Source organism: Zootoca vivipara, chromosome Z2 (assembly GCF_965207765.1).
Source record: "Zootoca vivipara chromosome Z2, rZooViv2.hap1.1, whole genome shotgun sequence".
Lineage (NCBI taxonomy): Eukaryota > Metazoa > Chordata > Lepidosauria > Squamata > Lacertidae > Zootoca > Zootoca vivipara.
In genome coordinates this window covers 2,854,559-2,877,580 of record NC_142585.1, presented here as the reverse complement: position 1 = coordinate 2,877,580, position 23,022 = coordinate 2,854,559, and the positions used below count along the sequence as shown (strand labels likewise).

Sequence of the window (23,022 nt, the reverse complement as noted above, 5' to 3'; positions counted from 1 at the left end):
CTGCTTATTCTTCAAGGGAAGAAAGCATATGTCTATATCCTAACAGCCAATATTTTTACACACGGGGGGGGGCAGACAATGAGGTTATTTCCATCATATAAGGTTCACAGCCTTATGTGAGGATGCTCCCAGTGCCCTGCAAGAGAGATTCCTTCCTCTGCTCCATGGACTTCTGTTGAAGTGCCTGTTCTGATGTTGCTCTCCTCCTACCTCCTTTTCTGCACCATGTACCAATCATGCTTCATCCACAGCTTGATAAATTGGAGGTGGTTCTGATATGCTAAGCTTGACTTGACAGATTGAAGCCTCTTCACTGCTGCAGAGAGAGAAGTTTCACACATGGGTAGACTCAGAATGTGAGGGGTGGTTCCTCTTGGCAAGTAGAATTTGTCTCAGTGGCTTCCTGGCATTTTTATCCATGCACTAAAACAGAAGTCACCAGACCCTTATGAATAGTCAGAGGGTGGGGGTGGGGGTATTACTCAGAAGGGTGGTGGGAATGGGTGATTGGCTGATAGGAGGAGAAGGTTAGTACTACTTCCCTTTTCCAGACCATACTAGTCTTGCAGTGATGTAGGATGGAAACTTTTTTCCAGTGCTTTTATTTTCCTTCAGGTGGTGGTGGTGAATCCCCATTTAATTACCATATTTTTCTCTCCATAGGACGCACCTGACCATAGGATGCATCTAGTTGTGTAGCTTTTTCTTTCTTTCTTTTTTTGCAAATGGGAAAAGCCCCGGTTTTTTGGGGGTGGGGTGGGGATCAGCTCAGAGTTGTGCATAGCTGCCAAGTTATCCCTTTTTTAAAGGGAAATTCCATTATGCTGAATAGGCTTCCTCGCGAGAAAAGGGAAAACTTGGCAGCTATGGTTGTGCAGCTTTTTTTGCAAAGGAGGAAAGCTCCAATTTTTAGGATCAGCTCAAAGTTGCTGAATTTCCTTTCAAAGGGAAAAATCCTGTTTTTATGGGGTTCAACTCACAGTTCTGCAGCTTTTTCTATAGGAAAGGAAAGGGACCCATTTCTACAGTTTCCAGACAGATAATCTGATCAGCCAGTCACATGTCTCCCTCTGCAGACAACAATTGAGGCCTAGGCAAGGGAGCTAGCTCTCTTATCTCCCTCCCCAATCTCTTGCAATCAGCTGCTGAGTAGGTTCCTTTCAGCTCATTCCCTCTTGTTAGCCTTTAGCTCTTTCTTTTCTTTTTAAAAAAGCATGATCTACCTTTAGCCCCTGGGCAATTCGGCTCCAAGGACCAAACATTCGCTCTATAAGACAAGACGCACAGACATTTCCCCTTACTTTTTAGGAGAAAAAAAGTGTGTCTCATGGAACGGAAAAATACGATAGTAACGTGAATAGATGGCAATTGCAATAACATTAAGCAAACACGACACAAGTTTCAAAGTTTTTATTTTTGATTACCAAATACATGTAAAATACACATATTGCTCTCGAGGGCATCAGAAATATTTCCAGAGCAAACTGGAGAAAAATCCAGTGCAAATTACTCTTAATTTGCTGAGGAATTTTCTTACAGGATTTCTAGAATCAGCGTTCTAGAAATTGAACATCACTGCTGAAAGGCTACAAAGATGCATCACATATGACTGCTGGTTGGGTGTTCAGCACCTAATTGAATCACTGCTGGGGTCTTCTATAAAAAGTATGTTATGAAGTTATTTTGTTGAGACCGTGTTAAATTTAGCAAGGTAAGCTACCGGTAGTTGCTCCCATTCTTCCCCCAACTCCAGTCTTAAGTTCTTGTGCAAACAGTTTTTAATATGGATATGACTTTTTCTATCTTATATTGTCTACTTGCTGCTTCTATGAAAGGCAAAACTGGAGTAGCTTAATAATGTGCAGGGAGGTTATGGACTTTGAAGATATTTTTAATAGGAATTGTTCTCAGCCAGTATGTTAATGCCTGCTTTCTTATACTTGTCACACTTATTTCCTGGCATGGAATACAGGGAAGGAGGAAAATCCTTAGATTAGGGTTGTGTAAATGTTCTATGCAATTAATCAAAATGTGCTTAGAGATTTTCCACCCAGGTTGCTTCTGAATTGTTAATTGCAATTAACAGAATTGTGTGCTAAAAGAAGCACCACTTTCCATGTGTCCCCATGTACAGATAAATGATGGACTTGCTAAATACAATCTGTATTTCTGTAGTGTGTGTTCTATGTATTTCACACCCACGTTTTGAACCTGTGTTCATTGTTTGGTCCAAGTTACTTGTTTAGTATTTCTTATGGTTGATCCCTCTCTGAACTATCCGTGGTTTTGACTAACCCCTGAAAAATTCTCATGTTTCAGAAATGGCTTTAAATAGATATAGTCTCCCTGACTCAAAGCAAGAAATGAATGTTCACAAGAATTCCGTGAAAATGTTGATACAGTATACAAATTGATATATGAATTGGAATCATTCAGTGCGGGTACAAAAAGGATTAGTTTAAAATTTAGTTGCATCTTTGGGCAGTTAAAGTAATTTCTGAAACTGATTTGGAGGCCAATGTTTTTATCTGCATATTGACAGTCTTCAGATAACTTCTCAGTAAGAGTGGCAATTGTGCTTCAGACATGTTATGAAACTGCCCTATATAAGGGGGTGCCAATGTGCATGGTTTTCAACTTGGGCAGTAATGGTTTCACAGGTTATGGAGAGCTTTCTTCCTCCTAAAGCCCCATGATCTACCTTCCAACAGTAAATAAACTCTTTTTAGACACCTCCTAAGTACACACACACACAAAAAAAGTACGCGGGTGGCACTGTGGGTTAAAACAAAGAACCTAGGGCTTGCCGATTAGAAGGTTGGCAGTTTGAATCTCTGCGACGGGGTGAGCTCCCATTGCTCGGTCCCAGCTCCTGCCAACCTAGCAGTTCGAAAGCATGAAGTGCAAGTAGATAAATAGGTAGCGCTCCAGCGGGAAGGTAAACGGCGTTTCCGTGTGCTGCTCTGGTTTGCCAAAAGCGGCTTTGTCATGCTGGCCACATGACCTGGAAGCTGAACGCCAGCTCCCTCGGCCAGTAAAGTGAGATAAGCGCCACAACCCCAGAGTCATCCATGACTGAACCTAATGGTCAGGGGTCCCTTTACCTTTAAGTACACAAAGGGTGTATTTTTGTTAAAGAAAGGTTGCCAGAGCTTGATGCAGTTGCAACTTTTAATGTTTTGGCAGTGATTCAGACTCTGGACTTAATGGTTTTATGAGGTTCTTCCCCAGCATTTTAGATGGCAGTATGTAATCTCTTACTTCAGGATTGGTAAGTCAACCGTGCTGCGTTTGAGTGCTGTCTTCCTCATTCTGCTGAGCATGGTCCTGGACTTGTATCCCATGAGTCCTACTATGCCAGCACCACCACGGCTGGCAGCAAAATCTAGCGTGAAAACTAAGAAAAAAAGTCATGACATATTTGAACACTTAACATTAGTCTAGCAGGAATCTGATCCAGTTCTCATTTTAGATCCTCCCACAAGTCTCTGGCTCGACATGCCATTCATGTGGCAGTATGAAAAGCAGGATTTGGATTAAGGTTGCTTCCTTCTGCTCTGCATTTTAGATCTCTGGTTGAAGAGGAAGACCCTCACATGAAAGTATCTATTGGGAGCAGCGATATGGGTGTGTCTGCCCATCTACAATCATCAAAGGCAGGGATCACGAGATTTTTCACCAGTTCACATAGTTCTCTGGTACTCCAGGTAAGTTGACACCATGATCTGAACAGCCATATCATCCTTTTGAGAGTTCCTTTTATTTAACGGGTGCTTCTCTGACAAGTTCTCATTGAGGTTGAATCCCTTATCTCTCTGTTGGTTTGCTTTGCCAGTGCCATTGCAGCCATTTGTAATTAAGTACATAGTAGTGCATTTGTTGCATTTATGTAACACCAATAAAATTATAATTATTTTTTATTATACCCAAGGTGATACTTAAAAGTACTAAAAACAAACAAATGATATTAAATACAAAAGAAGCAGACCCATGGTCTGCTTGGGAGCTTCTCCTCTTCTGCCTTCCTACAGGGCATACAAATCTTAAGTAGGTAGCTACATGGCAACAGGGAGGTGCCAACTCCTGTCCCAATGGTTCTTTCAGACTAGTGATGGTCTCTACAGTAGCTGATGATATATGCTTCTCCTCTTCTGCCTTCCTCAGGGCACATGGGTCCCTGTTAATTGTTAGCTTCTGAAATTTCTTCTCTCCCTCTTCTGCCAATCAAACATTCTGATCAGATTAGCAGCAGCAGTAGCAAAAAAACCAGCAGCGTCGCAAGCCCCCCTGGTACCAGGGGCAGCACCCTGCCCCTTGGCGTGCAGCGTCCCTCCATAGTGATGTGCTGTGTAGTGAGCGCGCTACGGAGTGGGTTTGGCTGCAGCGGTGCTGGAGGTTCGCTGCCGTCAAACTGCGAGCAAGCTGCGGTGTGGAGCGAGTTTTACAGGGCCGCTCCAGCACTGCTGCAGCCAGCGCCAAGCCTTCTCCATAGCACACAGCGTCGCTCCGTAGTGACGTAGGGATGCATCCATACGTCACTACGGAGCGATGCTGAGCGCTACGGAGCGGGTTTGTGCTGGCTGCAGCGGTGCTGGAGGTTCGCTGCCGTCAAACTGCGAGCAAGCTGCGGTGTGGAGCGAGTTTTACAGGGCCGCTCCAGCACTGCTGCAGCCAGCGCCAAGCCTTCTCCATAGCACACAGCGTCGCTCCGTAGTGACGTAGGGATGCATCCATACGTCACTACGGAGCGATGCTGAACGCTACGGAGCGGGTTTGTGCTGGCGGCAGCGGTGCTGGAGCTCCTCCGTCGTCAAACTGCGCAGAGTGAGTTTTACAGGGTCCCCCTGTAAAATTCGCTCTGCACCGCAGCTTGCTCGGCTCACGCTTTGATTCTTTCTGCTCGGGCAAGGCGAGGGGCGGGCCAGAGAGGGCGTCAGCGGCCCGCCCCTCACCCAAGCAGAAAGAATCAAAGCGCGAGCCTAGCAAGCCGCCCTGTAAAACTCACTCTACGCCGTGGTTTGCTCGGCTCACGCTTTGATTCTTTCTGCTTGGGCGAGGCGAGGGGCGGGTGCATGCAGCGGCCGGCAGTGGAGGGGTAGCGAGGGGCCGCCACGCTGTCCCCCACAGAGTGGAGCCCGGTGCGCCCCGCACCCTATTGTGACACCCCTGCAAGAAACATGACCTTTTGCTATAATTAAAGGAGACAACAGTGTGTGTTTGACATTGTGCGAGCAGAGAGAGCCATTTGCCCAAGAATCACACATGCATGTCTTCCAGGGAATCTGCCAGGGGAAGCAGTCTCTCAGTGTTAATATTTCGCTCCTCCTACCTTTTTGTTCCCTTGGCTCAGAGCATGTTTCGACAGGCAATTCAATTTCATTATCCATCAGTGCACTGTGCTGGAGTCCAGACACAGCCTGTGACCATGGTTATAGCAACCATCTGCTGATGTTACTGTGTGGTCTTTGACTTGCATTTCAAATCACTGTGAAATGACGCTAAATTCCACACCTTGGATAGATCACATTGCTCTCCCATTGATTGCACAGAGGAGGAGAGTTAGTATTGGGATGAAAATATGCCTGTGTTCTGGGAACTTGCTCCAGCTGAATGTTCACATTGTGCTCTGCTGATTTTTGTGTTAGAAATGGAATTTTGCAGGGATAGCCAAAAGCTTTTGTGAGGCATGTGTGGTTCTCAGACAGTCTAAAACAGAATGAAAAGATTTTTTTTTTAAAAAAAAATTGAATTGGTATACCACTGTTCATCCAAAGATTGTATTCGGTTGTATTTGTAAAAATACAAATGAGAAAGCAGAATACATAATAAAACAAAAAACAAACAAACCAATAACCCCTCCTATCACAAGAATCCCGTAATGTGCATGCATATTAGATTGAGGCTGAATAAGACTCTTCCTCCTACCTTTATCCACTCCCTCACATAGAGGCCCTAGAGGAAATGATGGTGGTTTGGAGCAGTTTAAGTAAGTAAGCTGCAGAAGGAGCTCCTAGTGTGTAGGAGAAATTGGCAGGTGTGGGGGAGAGAAAGAGAATGGAATAGCAGTGCCAGCATCTAGCATTTATATAGCACTTTAGAGCGAGCGCTCAAAATACTTCATGTGCATCTCTCGGTAATTGTTAATGGTAGCCTAGTGGGTGGGTTTGCATTATTATTTCCCTCATATTGAAGATAGGTAAGATGAGACTGAGAGAGAATGGCTTGCTTAAGTCTTTTCTAGTGAGTTCATGGTGAAAGTGAGTTTTAGACCAGGGGTTTCCTGTTCAAAGCTTGGATTTGTAACACACTTACCACCCAAGCTAGAAGCTGTCTCTCTTGTCCAACCTTGGATTATCATAAGTGGTTGACCTGTAGATTGGATTTGGAGAGTGCTTTTGGGCTCACATTCTGCTGGGGACCAAAATAAGTCTTCCTAACTATATGAAGAAAATTGAGTTTGTGCTCTGTGTAAGCATGTCTGCATTCTGGCAACTTGCTCCAACCTGAATTATTTTCTTAGCGGGGAATAATTCTGCAGCATGTTCAATTTTACTTTGCAGCTAGCGAAACCATTCCCCCACCTCAGTCTCCTTCAAATCAACATCTTTTGAGTGATTATTTTGGTTATACTGAGCAAAAGCTAATTCTAAGGGACTGAGTACCAGGGACATTCCTTCGGGTTGCAGTGATTATCAAATAGCGTGGGGTAAGAGAGACTTCCAGAGGAAATATAGCTAACTAGTGATTGATTGGCAGAGATAATTGTGGTGATTGATGATAGCCAAGACATAAATCTTGGTTGTCATGCCTTCCCTTTCAAGAGAGGAAAATAAGGGATTAACATCACATTTACTGAAGAAAGCTGTTCGTCACAGTGGAGACAAGAGGTTTTCGGATGTGGGGAATGTCTTAGAGCGAGTAACTGCCAGACACTACATAATAGCCCTCAGGGCATCAGGTCAGCAAAACCTCACTTTCAACTACTTCTGAGATTGGGCCGAATTACCCAAATTGTAATCTGTCTGCCAGTTAATTTTCACCGAACACGAACTGAATGTTGGCATAAGAAGAGAGATTAATTACCATTAACAAACAGACTGAAAAATAATACAAAAAGCATATCTAATTTATTTGAGATTAAGAAAGTTAACAAACGGATAAGGTTGCTCTGCTGGTTAAGAATCGTTACTTTAAATTACTTTTAACTCTCTCTCATTTCTGTGGGGTGCTGGTTGTAGAAGACAAACTACATTCCTGAGCATGGGAAAGCACTTTTCTCTTAAAGAGAGAAGCTTTTCCAGGCCCAGACTGTTAAGATGGAAACTTAACCCAATACGGCAAAGATTGTTGGTATGATTTGGCAATTATTGGATGAGCAACTGAAAGAGCTCAGAGCTGAGATGCATTCAATGGTGAATGGAAATGGATCAGAGAAAGATCAGACCAAAGAAAACACAGGATCTTTGGGAAAAAAATACTGATTAAGATCTGCCGGGACATGAGAGTGGAATGGTAGCAGGTGATGGAATGGAGAGGACCTCCACACAGTTGTCTGGAGTAGTGAAACAGACAAATGACAGAGTTGTGATGCTGGGGAGCAGAATGAAACCAAGGACAGAAACAATAAGAAACATCCTGACATGACAGAGATAGAGCTGAGAGAAAAAGGATCCTGTGTGCAAGTTGGAGTGAATTCAGACGGAAAAGGCATCAAACCTCCGGCGATCATTATGGAAAAAGAGTGGAAGAAGCAGAAATGGAAGGAACTCTCTTTCCAAATTAGGGTGGGAAATCACGGCCAACAGGAAATGGGGTTGGAAGATATGGAACTGGGTACTAATTAATGAATATAGAACAAGTAAATAACTATGGATTATTATTCTAATAAGGGATGATAGAATTTCTTGGAGATGTAACTGTTATACGGGGCTGGGGGAAGGCTGTTCTTGACATTTAGCGATAGTAACAATTGAAGAGCTCCTTTTGGACTTTTTGTATGGAAAGGAAAATGAATGGACTTGAGATGCCTGGGGTTGAAGATTGGGAAAAGGCCACCTAGCAGATTGAGGAACAGCTGGATATTACCCTGGAATACACCTGGATACCATCCTGAACACACACACACACACACACACACACACATGACAGATTGAGAATCGGAAGTTCTATTTATTTCTTTATCTGCTCTCTCTCATGATCTTTATTTTTTGTGCTTTCTTTTTCTCCTATCCACCTTACTTTTGCTTATGCACTTTCCTTTTTGAGGTCCTCTACTCTGGGTACGCGGGTGGCGCTGTGGGTTAAACCACAGAGGCTAGGGCTTGCCTATCAGAAGGTCGGCGGTTTGAATCCCCACGACGGGGTGAGCTCCTGTTGCTCAGTCCCAGCTCCTGCCAACCTAGCAGTTCGAAAGCACATCAGAGTGCAAGTAGATAAATAGGTACCGCTCCGGCAGAAAGGTAAACGGCGTTTTCGTGTGCTGCTCTGGTTCGCCAGAAGCGGCTTTGTCATGCTGGCCACATGACCTGGAAGCTGTACGCTGGCTCCCTCGGCCAATAATGCGAGATGAGCGCGGCAACCCCAAAGTCAGTCACGATTGGACCTAATGGTCAGGGGTCCCTTTACCTTTACCTTTACTCTGGATATTGCACAGGAAGGTAATGGATAGATGGATAGAAGGTAAAAGACCCTGTGTGAGGGGAAGGGAAGGCCTCCCAGGGTGGGAGGCTGGGAGAAGAAAGGAAAGCATCTAGGTGAGAACTGGGGAGGGTTTCATCCCCTTTTCATGTGAGACGGGTAAAGATCCACCCCTAATAGAGGACTTTGTATTTTTTTTCTTTTTTTGTTGATTTTCTAAATATTTAGATTATTTTTTATCATATCGTATGCTGAAAAGTTTCTATAAAAATAGAAAAAAGTAAAAAAAGAAAATAGTGTGTGACTTATTTGAACCACTGTGGAGTGGCTTTTCTATTTTGCAGCCCAGAGAGCTTGTTCTTGCAGCTGGGTGGAGCTGTTGATGCCATATTTTCTCTTGTAGGGTTTTGACCAGCTGCGAATAGAAGGTTTGCTTTGTGATGTGACTCTTGTGCCAGACGATGGTGATGAAGTATTTCCTGTTCATAGGGCAATGATGGCATCTGCTAGTGATTACTTCAAGGCCATGTTCACAGGTACAGTGGATAGCAGTGATAAGGTGCATTCTGCATTTTTTTTAAAAAAGTTCTGCCACGTAAGAGTGTGTTTGGCATGAATTATCCTTATGGTGTGTGTTTATCGTGTCCAGCTAATGGTTATGTGTGAAGTGGCTTTCTCTCTGGAACAAGAAATTTTATAGGGGAAGTTCTTTCAAGCTTTAACTATATCTTATCTAAATTTTGTTCTCAGGTGGGATGAAAGAACAAGACTTAATGTGCATTAAGCTCCATGGCGTGAACAAAATAGGTTTAAAGAAGATCATTGATTTTATTTATACTGCAAAACTTTCTCTCAGCATGGACAATCTTCAGGATACTCTAGAAGCTGCCAGCTTTTTACAGATATTGCCTGTGTTGGACTTCTGTAAAGTTTTTCTTATATCTGGGGTAAGACATCTTAGGTTATTGCTTGGTTTGCCTCTTTTTTATTTTCTCCGTTAAAATCACAGTAAGTTTGTCAGTCTGAAAGATTGATACAGTTGGGACCAACGCAGGAAATTCAGTAGTTCTATAGCACCCCTGATACAGTAGGTGACCTTCCAGCCTTGATTTAAAAACTTATAGCAAATGAGAGTTCACCACCTTTCAAGGTAGGTACTCTTGAGGAACAAAAACCTATAGCCTGCCCCTTAAACTAAAGCACAATTCCATTGGGTAATGATTGTCCTTTCATAGAGAGATGGGTGAGAGCAGGTTTTCCACGAGTATCGTGTGAAATGTATTGATGCCCAGTAATTTGCCTCTTGCCTTTATCATTCAGGATTCCAACCCTTGGGGCTTTGCTGTATATTTGGGCCGGCTGAATGTTTAAGGCATTTGTCAGGATTTCTGCAATGCTCGGAGGTTCTCAGCTGAGAGATCTGAAAGTCCAGGTCCAACAATTCTGAAGTCAGTCTGGAATCTCAGATGAAGAAAACGAAATATAAATTCTGGTCGCCTGGACAGTGGGGAACAGAGGGCAGCCAAGAGGCAAAGAACAATCCACACATTATATCCCTGGGTTTAGTAGTGAGGATACAGGATTATCTGTGCATTGGTTACGGTTGCAAGCCCATTAACTGCTGGCATCTCCTAAATCCTCTTCCTTTTTCATTTCTGTTACTGCCACTTCAATTTCTTTCTCACAGTTTCCCAACTGCAGCTCTGTTTATATGGGTCTGCTGTCATCAGCTATCCCATCTCTCTAGCTTTTCATTTTAGCTGCAGTCGCTGCATCTGACACTCTTTGCCATCCTTCCCTGTTAAGCTCTGCAGCAGAGAGGACTCTGTCACATTACAGGAAAAACTATATTCAATTTTCCTTTTTTTCTTTGCTAGTTCTTCAGTAATAACAGAACGAAGGCCCTAAAGTTGCAAAAGGCTGCATCCCCCTCCCAAACAGTATTTGGACCCATGGGTGGGTGAATTCTGTGATCACCCTCTCTGTGGCCTTCTTGGCAATAGGGATGGGAGAACGTTGCTTCTCTCCTTGGAGTCAAAGCACATGCTGGAGTTTTCGCCCATTTTTCACCTTTGCTGGCTGGCCTGCCTGCATCTGTAGGAATCTCCAGGAGAGTGGAAGCTTTGTGTCCTCTGGCTGGCAGACTTGACAGTAGTAGCAGTAGTAGTAGTAAGGCTTTGGGGAGAAGACTAAGGGGTGCAGAGACATGGGTGGAGGATGTAGGAAGCAGCAACCTGTAGCAGAGCAAAGAGTTCAGAGATGGAGTGCAGAGATGCCTATGGGTAGAAGTAGCCTGGGGTGCAGAAAAGAGAGCTCTCTGTTTGAAGAGATGTTCAGAAGGAGAGCTAACAAAGCTGGAGGCACAGCTGTGCATAGTGTTCAGTGGGGTGCAGAGAGAGGGGAAAGTTAATGGAGAATAAGTTAAACAGGAGGAGTTAACATGCCACACTTTGTGGCTTAGTGCCCACCTGAGTGACTCAGAATGGCTTTCAGTGATTTGGGTGGTGCCCTCCTGCCCTTTGCTGGGTTTTTGTTTGGGGTGTTGCGATCAGTTCTAGCAGTGCTGAACTGCTCCATCATCCTCTCATGGAATAACTACTTATCCGTTCAGCTCATGTTTTTCTGTATAAAGCAGTGGTGTGAAACATTATTTAACCACAGGTAGGTAGCCGTGTTGGTCTGAGTCGAAGCAAAATAAAAAAATTCCTTCAGTAGCACCTTAAAGACCAACTAAGTTTATATTTTGGTATGAGCTTTCGTGTGCATGCACACTTCTTCAGATACCATCTGAAGTATCTGAAGAAGTGTGCATGCACACGAAAGCTCATACCAAAATATAAACTTAGTTGGTCTTTAAGGTGCTACTGAAGGAATTTTATTATTTAACCAGTTCTTGGGATTTTAAAATCCCTTTAAAAATGATTGTCCTCCAAACAGCCAAACATGAAAGGTCGCTCATCCTCTTCTTAGTTTTAAAAGCAGGCTGCTGAGGATGACCCGGCCCCACATCCAGCCACCTGGTGTGTGTTGTTGAATTCTGCTCAAAATGCTGGACGTGAACTGGATTCTGAGATGTTGGTTATATTCATGTCTAGCATTCAAATTGCCTTGCTTGGCATTCTTGTTAAAACTTTAAAGTGTACTCTGATAATTTGATGGTATTTCTCAAGCTGCACTATATGATTGCTGTTTCTCCTTCTGTACTGTGCACAGTTAGACTATTACAGCTGCAGAAGTAATTACTTGTAATAAAGTTGTATGGAAATTGAACACTTCTTAAGCATGCATGTTTTGGATTTTGGCTCAGTCTCAAAAGCTTCCTAGAAGAAACATGAAGCCATGTAGCAAGCTAATCTAATAAGATAATTCAAATAATTAAGGAGAACCCAATCAATTATATTCTGTTTTGTGGGCCTCGTGAGTAGTGGCCAATAGTAATATAGCAATTTACTGAAAATACGTCAGTTGGGAATGAGAAAGCTAATAGTATGCTGTAATGCAGGAATATATTCAAATAAAATTCACCATGCCATAACATACTTCCTTGGGCTCAGAGAAGTGGTTCCTAAGCATATTGGATTTTAAGAAAACAACAAAATTAAATTTCTTGCACTCAGGAGAGTTGCAACTCATAAAAGCGGGGGCTGGAGGGAGAAAAATCGGAGGAGAGCCAGTTCTTCAGTGCAAGTAACAAGGGCCAGTTATAGGTTTAGAGGGGTAGCTGGGCCATCAGTCCCAGAACCAGAAGGACCCCTGATCCCAACAGCTGAAGAGCTGCCAGGTAAGGTGACTTTATTTATAAAACTACTAGCTGGCCCTGCCACGTTAAATGGAGCCTCAGAGTCCCCCTTCAGACCCCCCTTACCTTCAGAGTCCCCCGTTTTGCACGTGTTATGTTTACACAGGCGCATCCCTATGACTCCCCCCACCCTGTTCCAACCCATTACCTATCCCGCCCCCTCCTTCCCCTGCCCCCGGCTCATCCTTGTGATTGGGCCCACCCTGTCCCAACCCATGACCTACCCCGCTCCCTTCCCCCCACCACCACCCAGGCAAGCCCCCACCTCCACTCAGCCTAGTCTGCAAAGCGGCCTAGTCTGCAAAGCTGAGCTGAGATACAGCGGAGAGTGAAGCTTTCCTAGGTGCAGTACCAGTGTAGCTGTCACTAGAGGGTGCTGTTGTGGAATCTCTCATGTGCTCCCATCATGCACTTTCATATGATTTGCGAGTTCTGAAACACAGGGTTTTGGGGGGTTTACCTGGCGTAGGTGACACATCTGTCTTTGAAAACAGTTGGGGTCACTCGGGTAGTCACATTTGACTTTGTGTCCAAATTTCAACGCTATCAGTCCAGCGGTTTTTGTTGAACATTGGAGATGAAGGAACATACCCAGTTTACATTTATGTATATACTAGCTGACCCGGCCACGCGTTGCTGTGGTTCTTTCCTGTGATCCCCCCCCCGTCACGATCCATGACGTATCCTGCCCCTCCTCCCTCCACCCCGGCTCATCCCTGTGTTTCCGTAGGATACCCTTTCCTCTGTTGTCCCTGGGGAGTGTTGGCCCCTCCCCCATGTATCTCCATACCTTGGCCCCCACCCTTCGAAAAGGAAGTGTTAGGTTCTGGGTTCTATTTCCCAGCATGCACTTTTGTCTGAACCCTCTGTTGTTCCTGGGGAGTGTTGGCCCCTACCCCCGGTATCTTCCTACATTGGCCCCCGTCATTGGAGAAGGAGCTGTCAGTTTCTGGGTTCTATTTCCCAGTATTTACTTTTGTCTGAGCCCTCTGTTGTCCCCTCCCCCCTGTATCTCCATACATTGGCCCCTGCGCACGCATCGTGAACATTTCTATATGTTTAGATTAAGGATAGGAGGTGATGATGTGCCCTGGGACTCAGATAACTTCTTAAAGAATCCCAACCGGGGGGGATCAAATAGTGAAGCCCCACAGCACCGTAGCAACAGACAGGCCCAGACAGAAGGAGGGGGGTCATATGGGCCACTTGGGGCGGGCCTCCGAATCTAAAGGGGGCCTTGGTCAGCATATTCACAATCAGTAAAATGAGAAAAGGGTCAAAAAGGGCCACATTATCTACCTGGCCCGGGCAAGGGGAAGGTAGGGGATTGTAAATAGGGTGGGGGTGGCCACTGCAAATATCTGAGGACTTAAACTGGGGAGAGAAAGTGAATGGTTTTAAAAAAAATCACAGAGGCTTACAATCAGTTGTTTCTCCTAAAATAAGACATACCCATAAAATAAGCCATAGCAGGATGTCTAAGCATTTGTGCAATATAAGTCATACCCCCAAAATAAGACATAGTTATAGGCACAGTTCTGGAGGGCCCCAAGGAAGAGGCAAGGCTGGACGCGTAATAGAAAATAAGACATCCCTTGAAAATAAGCTACGTCAGCCCATGACCTATTTGGGCTCCTCCTCCCCCCACCTCCCACCCAGGGCTCCATTTGGGATAGTATTTAATGGGCTGTAGACCTGAGGCCTAGTATGTAAAATGGAGCCAAGGCCTCCTGTTTTACAGGATCTTGTGGCAGAGGCGGGATTTGTGGGTGTGGTGTGTTGTGGCTATTCCCTGTGAATGGCCCCATGTGTCCCGATCCATGATCTATTCATTTTGTGTGGTAGTGTTGCTAAATGGTAAAGTAAAAACCCCTTGGCATGCAGGGGCCTACATAAATCAAAGGCTGTGCTGTGGCCTGTGCCATGCCCCCCCCCCCCGCAGGCCCCGACCTCCACTTGGCAATGTTGGTTTTTTTGGTGGGGTTTTTTGGGGGGGAGGGTTAGTGGTGCTAAATGGTAAAGTAAAAACCCCTTACCATGCCCCCAAGTGTATTGTTGTGGGTTCCCCCCCCCCCCCGGGGCCTGTCAGGGGCCTACATTAAACAAAGGCCTAATGGCCGCCTTGGGGGATTTCAAGTTGCTTGGTTGATGATGATGTCATTTGGTTTGTGGGTGTGGCTTAGATTTCACAGGAAGGGAGGGGGTGGAGGAGGGTACTACGCCACTTGAGGGCGCCGTTTGACTTGGTGGAAAAGCAGGTCTGCACCTGGGCAGGTGTGCGATTTGAGGGATTTTTGCCCCCAACAACGCTCTAGGAGTGGCCTGGATCGTTGTGTCAAAATTTCAGGGCGATCAGTCAAGCGGTTACGGAGAAAAGTGTCAAATGGAATTTCACGATTTTTACATTTTTATATATATATATAGATTTATAGAGCACCCTCTCATATAAAACATCAAGGCAGTGTATAGCAAAAGTACAATAGAACTTAAATGCATTTTTTAAAAAAAATTTTTTACAAAGCAATAAAAAATGACTGGCTCATCTTGAAGACTCTTAAGACTGTCATGGCCGCAGCCCCAGGAACCAAATGCAGGACTTTGTCCTGGGAGGGCAGAAGAGGAATCACAGAATTGTAGAGTTGGAAGGGACCCTGAGGGTCATCTATTTCTACCCCCTGCAATTCAGAAATCCTGCCCACAGCTGTCCCTGGCTGGGCTCGAATCACTAACCTACTCCTTCAGCCAGGCATGCTGACCCACTGTGCCACAGGGGGCTCCTGACAGAGGAAGATCCTTGGTTCAATCCCAGGAAAAGACTTGTTTCTGAAACCCTTGCGAGCTGATGTTAGTGTATAGAGCAGTGAACTGGATGGGCCAGTGGTGTGGCCTGGCATAAGGCAACCTCCCATCTTTCTACAATAATGTCTATTTATACTTTATGTGGACAGTCTGTTTGCACATCTCTCCACAGTCTAGCTGTGTCCACACTTGCACACACCAATCCAAAGAAATGTACAGTTTATTTGTGTAAAACACACTGAGTGTGGTGGTGTGTCTACATTAGCAACCCTTATGTTACTGTAATGTGCAAGTGAACATAAAGCCAGAGCTTAAAATGGAGGAAGTGACTTTTCTCTTCCTATCATAGGTTTCCTTAGAGAACTGTGTCGAAGTGGGGCGGATTGCCAACACATACAACCTCACAGAAGTGGATAAATATGTGAACAACTTCATCCTCAAGAACTTCCCAGCACTGTTAAGTACTGGTGACTTTGTGAAACTCCCCTTTGAGCGCCTTGCCTTTGTCCTTTCAAGTAATAGCCTTAAGCATTGCACGGAGCTGGAGCTTTTCAAGGCTGCCTGCCGCTGGCTGCGGTATGAGGAGCCGCGGATGGAATGCGCAGCAAAACTCATGAAGAACATCCGGTTCCCTCTGATGACTCCGCAGGATCTTATCAACTACGTCCAAACGGTGGATTTCATGAGGACAGACAACACTTGTGTCAACTTGCTCTTGGAAGCCAGCAATTACCAAATGATGCCCTACATGCAGCCAGTGATGCAGTCGGAAAGGACGGCCATCCGTTCGGACAGCACTCACCTGGTCACGCTAGGGGGAGTGCTCCGGCAGCAGCTGGTTGTCAGCAAGGAGCTGCGGATGTACGATGAAAAAGCACATGAGTGGAGGTCTCTGGCACCTATGGATGCTCCCCGCTACCAGCATGGGATCGCTGTTATTGGGAACTTTCTCTATGTTGTTGGCGGACAGAGCAATTATGACACGAAAGGAAAGACAGCGGTTGACACAGTGTTCAGGTTTGACCCTCGGTATAATAAGTGGATGCAGGTGGCTTCTTTGAACGAAAAGAGAACCTTCTTCCACCTAAGTGCCCTCAAAGGACATCTGTATGCTGTTGGTGGTCGAAATGCAGCTGGTGAGTTAGGTAAGTCTTCACCTGGGTGCAAAAAAATCCTCCTTTCCTGACTTGCACAACAATAATTACGGTATTTACTGTTGTATGCAAATACAAACTCATTCTTTACTTACTTACTTACTTACTTACTTACTTACTTACTTACTTACTGTATTTGTATCCTACTCTTTTTCTCCAAGCGGCTCAAGATGGCAAACGTAGTTGTCCCATTCCTCATCCCCCCCCCGCAACAACCCTGTGAACTAGGTTAGGTTGAGAAGAAGTGACTGGTACAAGATGGCCCAATGAGTTTCATGGCTCAGTGGGGGATATGAACCCGTCTCCCTGGTCCAAGTCCAGCCCTCTAACCAGTACACCACACTGGCACCTTGTTTTATTTTTTGTTTTTGGTTGTAATGTGTGAAGATTATTATTGAATTACCAAATCCACCATGCCAAAATATAACCCATGTGTTCACCTCTGCATTCGTCATCTGATTTGTAAGGATAATGAGGTGACATTGTGAAATTCTGCTTGTGGAATTGTGTTGGTCTCTGTGAGACAGTGGGAGTAATTGTGCAAATTGCACAATCCTGTGGATGTCTACCCAGAAGTGAGTCCTAGTGAGTTCAGTGGCCCTTACTCCCAGATGTATGAGTAAAAGATTGTAGCCCAAGATTCTGCTCACTTGGCATCTCCTTGATAAGTGTGGAATGCAGACAGCTATGTATATAATGAAATTGTGCAGGTGAAACCACCCACTTATTCTATATCACTTGATGATGTTCCTCATTTAATTTATTCTTACTTGATATGTCCTGTCATTGAGTTCTTGTCGTAAACATTTACCTTGAATGTTCTATGGATTGCCAAGTAACTGCACTGGTTTTCTGTAAGGAGCCAGATCCATTTGTATAAAGCTCAGTGTCTGGCTGACCGTGCTTTTGATTTTGTGGTTGAAATGCTCCTCCTTCTCATTTAATTGCATCACAAGTTATTTTTCACTTTTATTGCTGCGTTCATATATATTTGCTGCAAAAGGGTGAAGAATTGGCATAATCTTTCTCTTGATGCCATAAAAGAAATAGGCAGAAGGGACAGGGGTGCATTTTCATTACATTACATGGCAGGAGAACAATGGATTTGTAGTTCACTTTTTTGGTGCAAAAGCATAGCAAGCAAACACAGGTGGGGCTGACCTCGACCTACAAGGGTGCAACTTTGAACTAATCCTATTTAATCACTTTTTATCAGTGAAAGATGATATGCTCATTGTCACTGCTGACCTTCGGGGTTTTCACAGCTTCGAAGTCTTGAGTCCTCTTTCCAACAGAAGCTGTTCAGATGGACTCCACTTTGGATGGGAGAAGCCTTCCCCAGTCAGATGCCCTCCAGATATTTTGGATTACAATTAGTCTAAGACTATAAGAAGAGCCCTGCTGGATCAGGCCTGTGGCCCATCTAGTCTAGCCTCCTGTTCCAACCAGATGCTCATGGGAAACCAGCAAATAGGATTCAAGCAGAAGAACACTTTCCTTTCTTATGGTTTCCAGAAGCTAGTATTCAGAAGTATTACTGCCTCCATATACAGAGGCCAAGCTGAGCCACCATGACTAATAGCCATTTATTGCCATCTGCCCTGGCCATGCTGACTGGTGCCGATGAGAGATGTAGTCCATAACATCTGGAGGGCACCAAGTTGTAGAAAGCTGGTTTTGAACACATTCTTAGAAAATAAATATATTTGGGTTCAGCCACGACTATAATCTAGGATGGTTAGATTATTTGAGGGCTATGTTGTCACTTGAGGAGTGAGTCCCCTGATTGTGGTAATGCCTTGTCCAGCTAAACTAAGCCTGGGGGTTTGAGGCAAGATGTGTTAAGGGCAGCAGGTGTGTGTACCTGGAGACCCAGGAACACTGCAGAGCATTCATCTGTGCTGGTCGGTTGCAACATAGCTGGAGCCAATTTATTTATATACCACATTTTCCAGAGATACCTTTGGGCTCAGAATGGTTTGCAGAAAATAATCAGTCTAGATAAAAAAATCATAATAAATAAAAGGTATAATCTCACTACAGTGAATTGCAGATCTTTATTGCATAGCCAAAGGCATCACTAGTCATACATAGAATAACGCAGTAGAAAGTGGAAAACCACTCAAAGTATGATTAAAACAAGCTAACTGCATAGTCCACTGTAATATTCAATGCACATCCAATATTTTTAGCTCTGTAACACACAATTCAACCATTAACAAATCATTTTAAATATAGCAAATCTCAGTGAGCATAAATATGTTGGTTAACAATATCCAGTCCTCTCGCATCCCAAAGCTGGTAGCCTTAGTGCCTAGTAGCTCCCCTCACAAACTTTTATACCTGGACCCAAACAGCCAGAAAACATTTATGAAGGCCCCTAAGGCTTCTGATAGCATAGCTGCCAAGTTCACCCTTTTTTTAAAGGGAAATTCCCTTATGCTGAATAGGCTTCCTCGTGAGAAAAAGGAAAACTTGGCAGCTATGTGATAGTGAGCACATGGTCTTTCTCTCCTCAACAGGGTGATCAAAGGCCTGGTTCATACACTTGCCACCTTTATTACATGGAAGAACAGACCTAGGTTCCTGTCTTTGACCATGCACAGACTTGATGTTCTGCATTGTGGCCCAATATCTGCAGTTATTTAAACACACACGATGATAGAGGGAAGATTATGTGAACTGGGTTTATATATGTATGGGATTTGCCTGCAGAGTCCCTTTCTTACATGCTGAGATTTGTACATAGTGGGTAGGAGGACAGTGCCAGCTCCCTCATATTAAAAAGGAATTGCCAGCTTGGTAAGGGTGTGAACTGGGGCAGCTAAATCTACTGACTCCCTAAAAGACTGACTAGGCTCCCTAAAAGGCAGAATAGGCTTTTGTGCACATGCATTTCATCATATATGTGAAGTAGCTTAGTGATACATGCAGTATGCACATGTTCAGAATGCTTCTGTGGGAATCTGTTTTACAAAGTGGCCTTAATGTGTCTTAGCAAACAGGAATTGCATCTTGCTCATCATTGTCAAGAGGCACCTCACCACATGTGCAATTATTAGTAGTTTTAATGAATAAACCACCCTTAGTTCTTATTCAAATGAAGAACTAAGTGTCATCATGTTTTGAAAATGGCAGTCTTATGCAGCCTTAAAGGATAACTTATGATGTTGTAAGTATAGTCCATGAAAGCTTATGCCATAATTTTCTCAGCTACCCCTCTGCAAATGTGTTGTCAACTTCAACTTTGCATTCTGTCTGTCCACTAAAGGTGTTTTGCAGAAGCATGGTGACCTGATGAATGCAGATACACTAGGTTCTGTGTGTTACTGCTATATTTTAGGAGTCTTCCAGTCAAGAAAGTGCTAAAAATTTCACTAGCTGTTGATCACTAGCTCACTTACTTTCCTATATGATTTTGTGCTTTTACATTTTGTCTTGTTTTATTATAATTCATACCGCTTCCTTGTGCTAGCTGAAAAGCGATATATAAACCCTTTAAATAAATAAATAGATGTTTCAAGTTGGAGGGTCAGGTTTTCCCAAAGCCTGCATGAAGAGACTGTGTTCTTTAGTGTAGGCTGTAGATCACTAACCTCTGCAGAGACCCCATGGTCTCCGCACTAGGTGTTCTGGGTGTATTTCTTCTGAGCTTCTATCATAGTTGGAACCATCCCTTTGTATCGGTATGATATTGTCAGTCTGCTCTCTTTCTTTTTGGAAGGTGGCTGTAGTGCCAAGAGTTCCTGTGATAAATCCTTTGGCTATGTATTCCTATCTGAGGGCTTGGAGCAGATTTGTATTGTAAGCATTGGCTGCACATGGTGGGTTTTGTGAAGTCACAGAAAATGGGGATGGTTGGTAAGTGGGTTTCCTGTGCAAGGGGCGTGTATGTTTAAAACAGTCTTTGTACCAAGCTACAACGTAGACCTCAGTTACGAATACCTTCAAACCATACACTACCGTAACTGGCTATAATAAAATGTATAAACTAATATAGAATGGGTACAGAAATTCTTATTATTATATACACAAAAGCAAACTATGTCAAAGGCGAGGGTACAGTCCCAAAACTTAAAGTGTTAATGAAGATTGCAGTCCAAACAAATAAGATATTGGAGGAGTACCCCAAGAAAAGAGGCGCAGCAGGCACAGACCAGACGCTCGTGGGTTCACTGGCAGGAGGGCGTGGTGGGCCCAAGTCCAAGAAATGGTAGCGGTTGTGTCCACCGGTGCCAGGCTCAGCACACAGGTACCGTCCATAGGAAAAGGAAAGACAAGGTTCCCGGGTACATCCCTGTTTCGCCCAAAATGGGCTTCTTCAGTTGATAACTTGCACAAGTAAGTTAATACAAACTATAAGCTTTCAAGTGAAATGCCATATGTTAAATGCCATTTGGCATTATAGTTTGTATAGTTTGTATTAACTTACTTGTGCAAGTTATCAACTGAAGAAGCCCATTTTGGGCAAAACAGGGATGTACCCGGGAACCTTGTCTTTCCTTTTCCTATGGACGGTACCTGTGTGCTGAGCCTGGCACCGGTGGACACATCCGCTACCATTTCTTGGACTTGGGCCCACCACGCCCTCCTGCCAGTGAACCCATGAGCGTCTGGTCTGCGCCTGCTGCGCCTCTTTTCTTGGGGTACTCCTCCAATATCTTATTTGTTTGGACTGCAATCTTCATTAACACTTTAAGTTTTGGGACTGTACCCTCGCCTTTGACATAGTTTGCTTTTGTGTATATAATAATAAGAATTTCTGTACTCATTCTATATTAGTTTATACATTTTATTATAGCCAGTTACGGTAGTGTATGTTTTAAAACAGTCTTTGCACACCATCTGTGTCCTTGCAGAAAATGCACCAGCTATGTGAACTGATCTAGGGCATGGGTTGGAATGACGTTGAAATTATTGCGGTCTGGTAGACTTGTGAGCACCAGATGTGGAGACATATTCTAAGTGACTAGCAACTATCCCTTTTGAAAACAAAGTGGGACCGATAGAGAGAATGAGATATTTCGGATAAGTGTACTCTTAGCTCCATGAGTTTGACCAAACTGCGGGAGGCAGTGCAAGACAGGAGTGCCTGGCGTGCTATGGTCCATGGGGTCACGAAGAGTCGGACACGACTAAACGACTAAACAACAACAACAACAGCTCCCTGGTATTTTTCCAGGGCACCGTCAGGGCATGTTGTCCTCCTCCAAATTGTTCATTAAGTGTAGATGTCAAATTGCTATAATGCAGAGAGTTGACACACAGAGATTAGAATGCCTGTGTATTTTACAAAAGGAGAGAGAACCAAAGGAGGCACAAAATGAGCCATCTTGAAATCCTTAAAAAATGAAAACCAATCCAGGACCACTAATTGCTCCACTGCTACCTATTAATAGAGGGAAGCCAGAGGAGGTTTGCTGGGTTTGGTTTTTGAACCTCAAAATCTATATGGCATTCTTAACAGTTGTGAAATAGAAGTGATCTCTGGCCAAGGTGCTAAATATGTGATCCAGCAGGGAGGGGGAAACAAGAAATAAAGTGTTTATATCCAAGCTACAGTCTGAGAATAGGTCTTTTATTAAAAGGAAAAGTGTTTGAATATATTATCTGCCTTTACACATGGCTCCTAGCAAAATATCATATTTTGTCTTATTTTTCCAGATAGGCTAGCTGAAACAAAGCTTTTAGCAAGCACTTAAAACTGTGGTACAAAAGTGCCTGTGTAAAATTAATAATTAAGCACTAAAAATATGTTTCTCACAGATGTGGGGCTAACATGTGTTCTGTGGAACATTCTATGATGCAAGTTGTTGTCCTTTAGATGACAGTGCACATCCTCTGCTCTGCTCCTCTTGCAGGTTTGGTGAAGTACATGTGTGAGTCTATATTCCGCTATATCTCCCTCCATAGAACCTTGGGAGGGGAGGAGTCACAGTGAATGACTGCGGATGATGCTCCAGATTAGCTGTAGAATAATGGTTTTGATTGTACCGTTTTAAACCTCAGGTGTGTGGTTGAAAGTCCACAACCTTTTTTTCTTTTTAAAGAAATTCTCAGCATTTAGAATGGTAGCGTATAAGGAAAAAGGCTTGTCTAGAACCTTGTCCTAATGTGCTAGTTTTCTGAGTGCAGGATTTATTTATTTATTCATTTTACCAGTGGGTAGCATCTGACGCCATGGAATTCTGATGCTTTCTGCTATGATATCCCATGAGATGTATTTATATTTGAACACCCTAGCCCTCACAGTGGTGTATGCAAAGGCCAATGTGATTGCACGTGACTTGCTTTTGCAATTTTAATTTTTGCTCTCTGTTAAGCGGATGCAACTGTGTTGAAGCTAAGGAGGCCACACACTATGTGTGTGTTCATTAGTCAGAAGCAAACATAAAAGGAAGGTTTCTGTATGTCTGCATTCATGTCATAGCAGAAAGAATTAGAAGAATAAAATAATGGTGGTTCTGAAAGGCCGTGAGTGATTGCATTTCCCATATTGAAATACCATTCAGCAGTTTGAAGTAGAAACACCAAATCACAGGGTCACTTAATGCGCTTTATTGTGTGGAGGGCTGAGTCATAGAATCATAGAGATGGAAGAGACCACAATAGAGTTGGAAGAGGCCATCCAGT

At 43.9% G+C, this 23,022-nt stretch overlaps 1 protein-coding gene across 9 annotated transcripts in view; it reads left to right on the top strand.

Moving 5' to 3' along the window:
* KLHL13 (kelch like family member 13) overlaps nucleotides 1-23,022 on the top strand; it is a 94,288-nt gene that overhangs the window by 47,191 nt on the left and 24,075 nt on the right. For 6 of the 9 annotated variants that reach the window (XM_088664424.1, XM_035102272.3, XM_088664423.1 and 3 more), the window contains 4 exons: nucleotides 3,569-3,707; nucleotides 9,041-9,173; nucleotides 9,388-9,584; nucleotides 15,585-16,380. In XM_088664424.1, the coding sequence (XP_088520550.1) occupies nucleotides 3,597-3,707; nucleotides 9,041-9,173; nucleotides 9,388-9,584; nucleotides 15,585-16,380 (1,237 nt within the window). In that variant the 5' untranslated portion in view covers nucleotides 3,569-3,596. The remainder of the gene's footprint in view (nucleotides 1-3,568; nucleotides 3,708-9,040; nucleotides 9,174-9,387; nucleotides 9,585-15,584; nucleotides 16,381-23,022) is intronic. The other 3 variants (XM_088664426.1, XM_060270323.2, XM_088664425.1) reach the window with 1 other exon arrangement.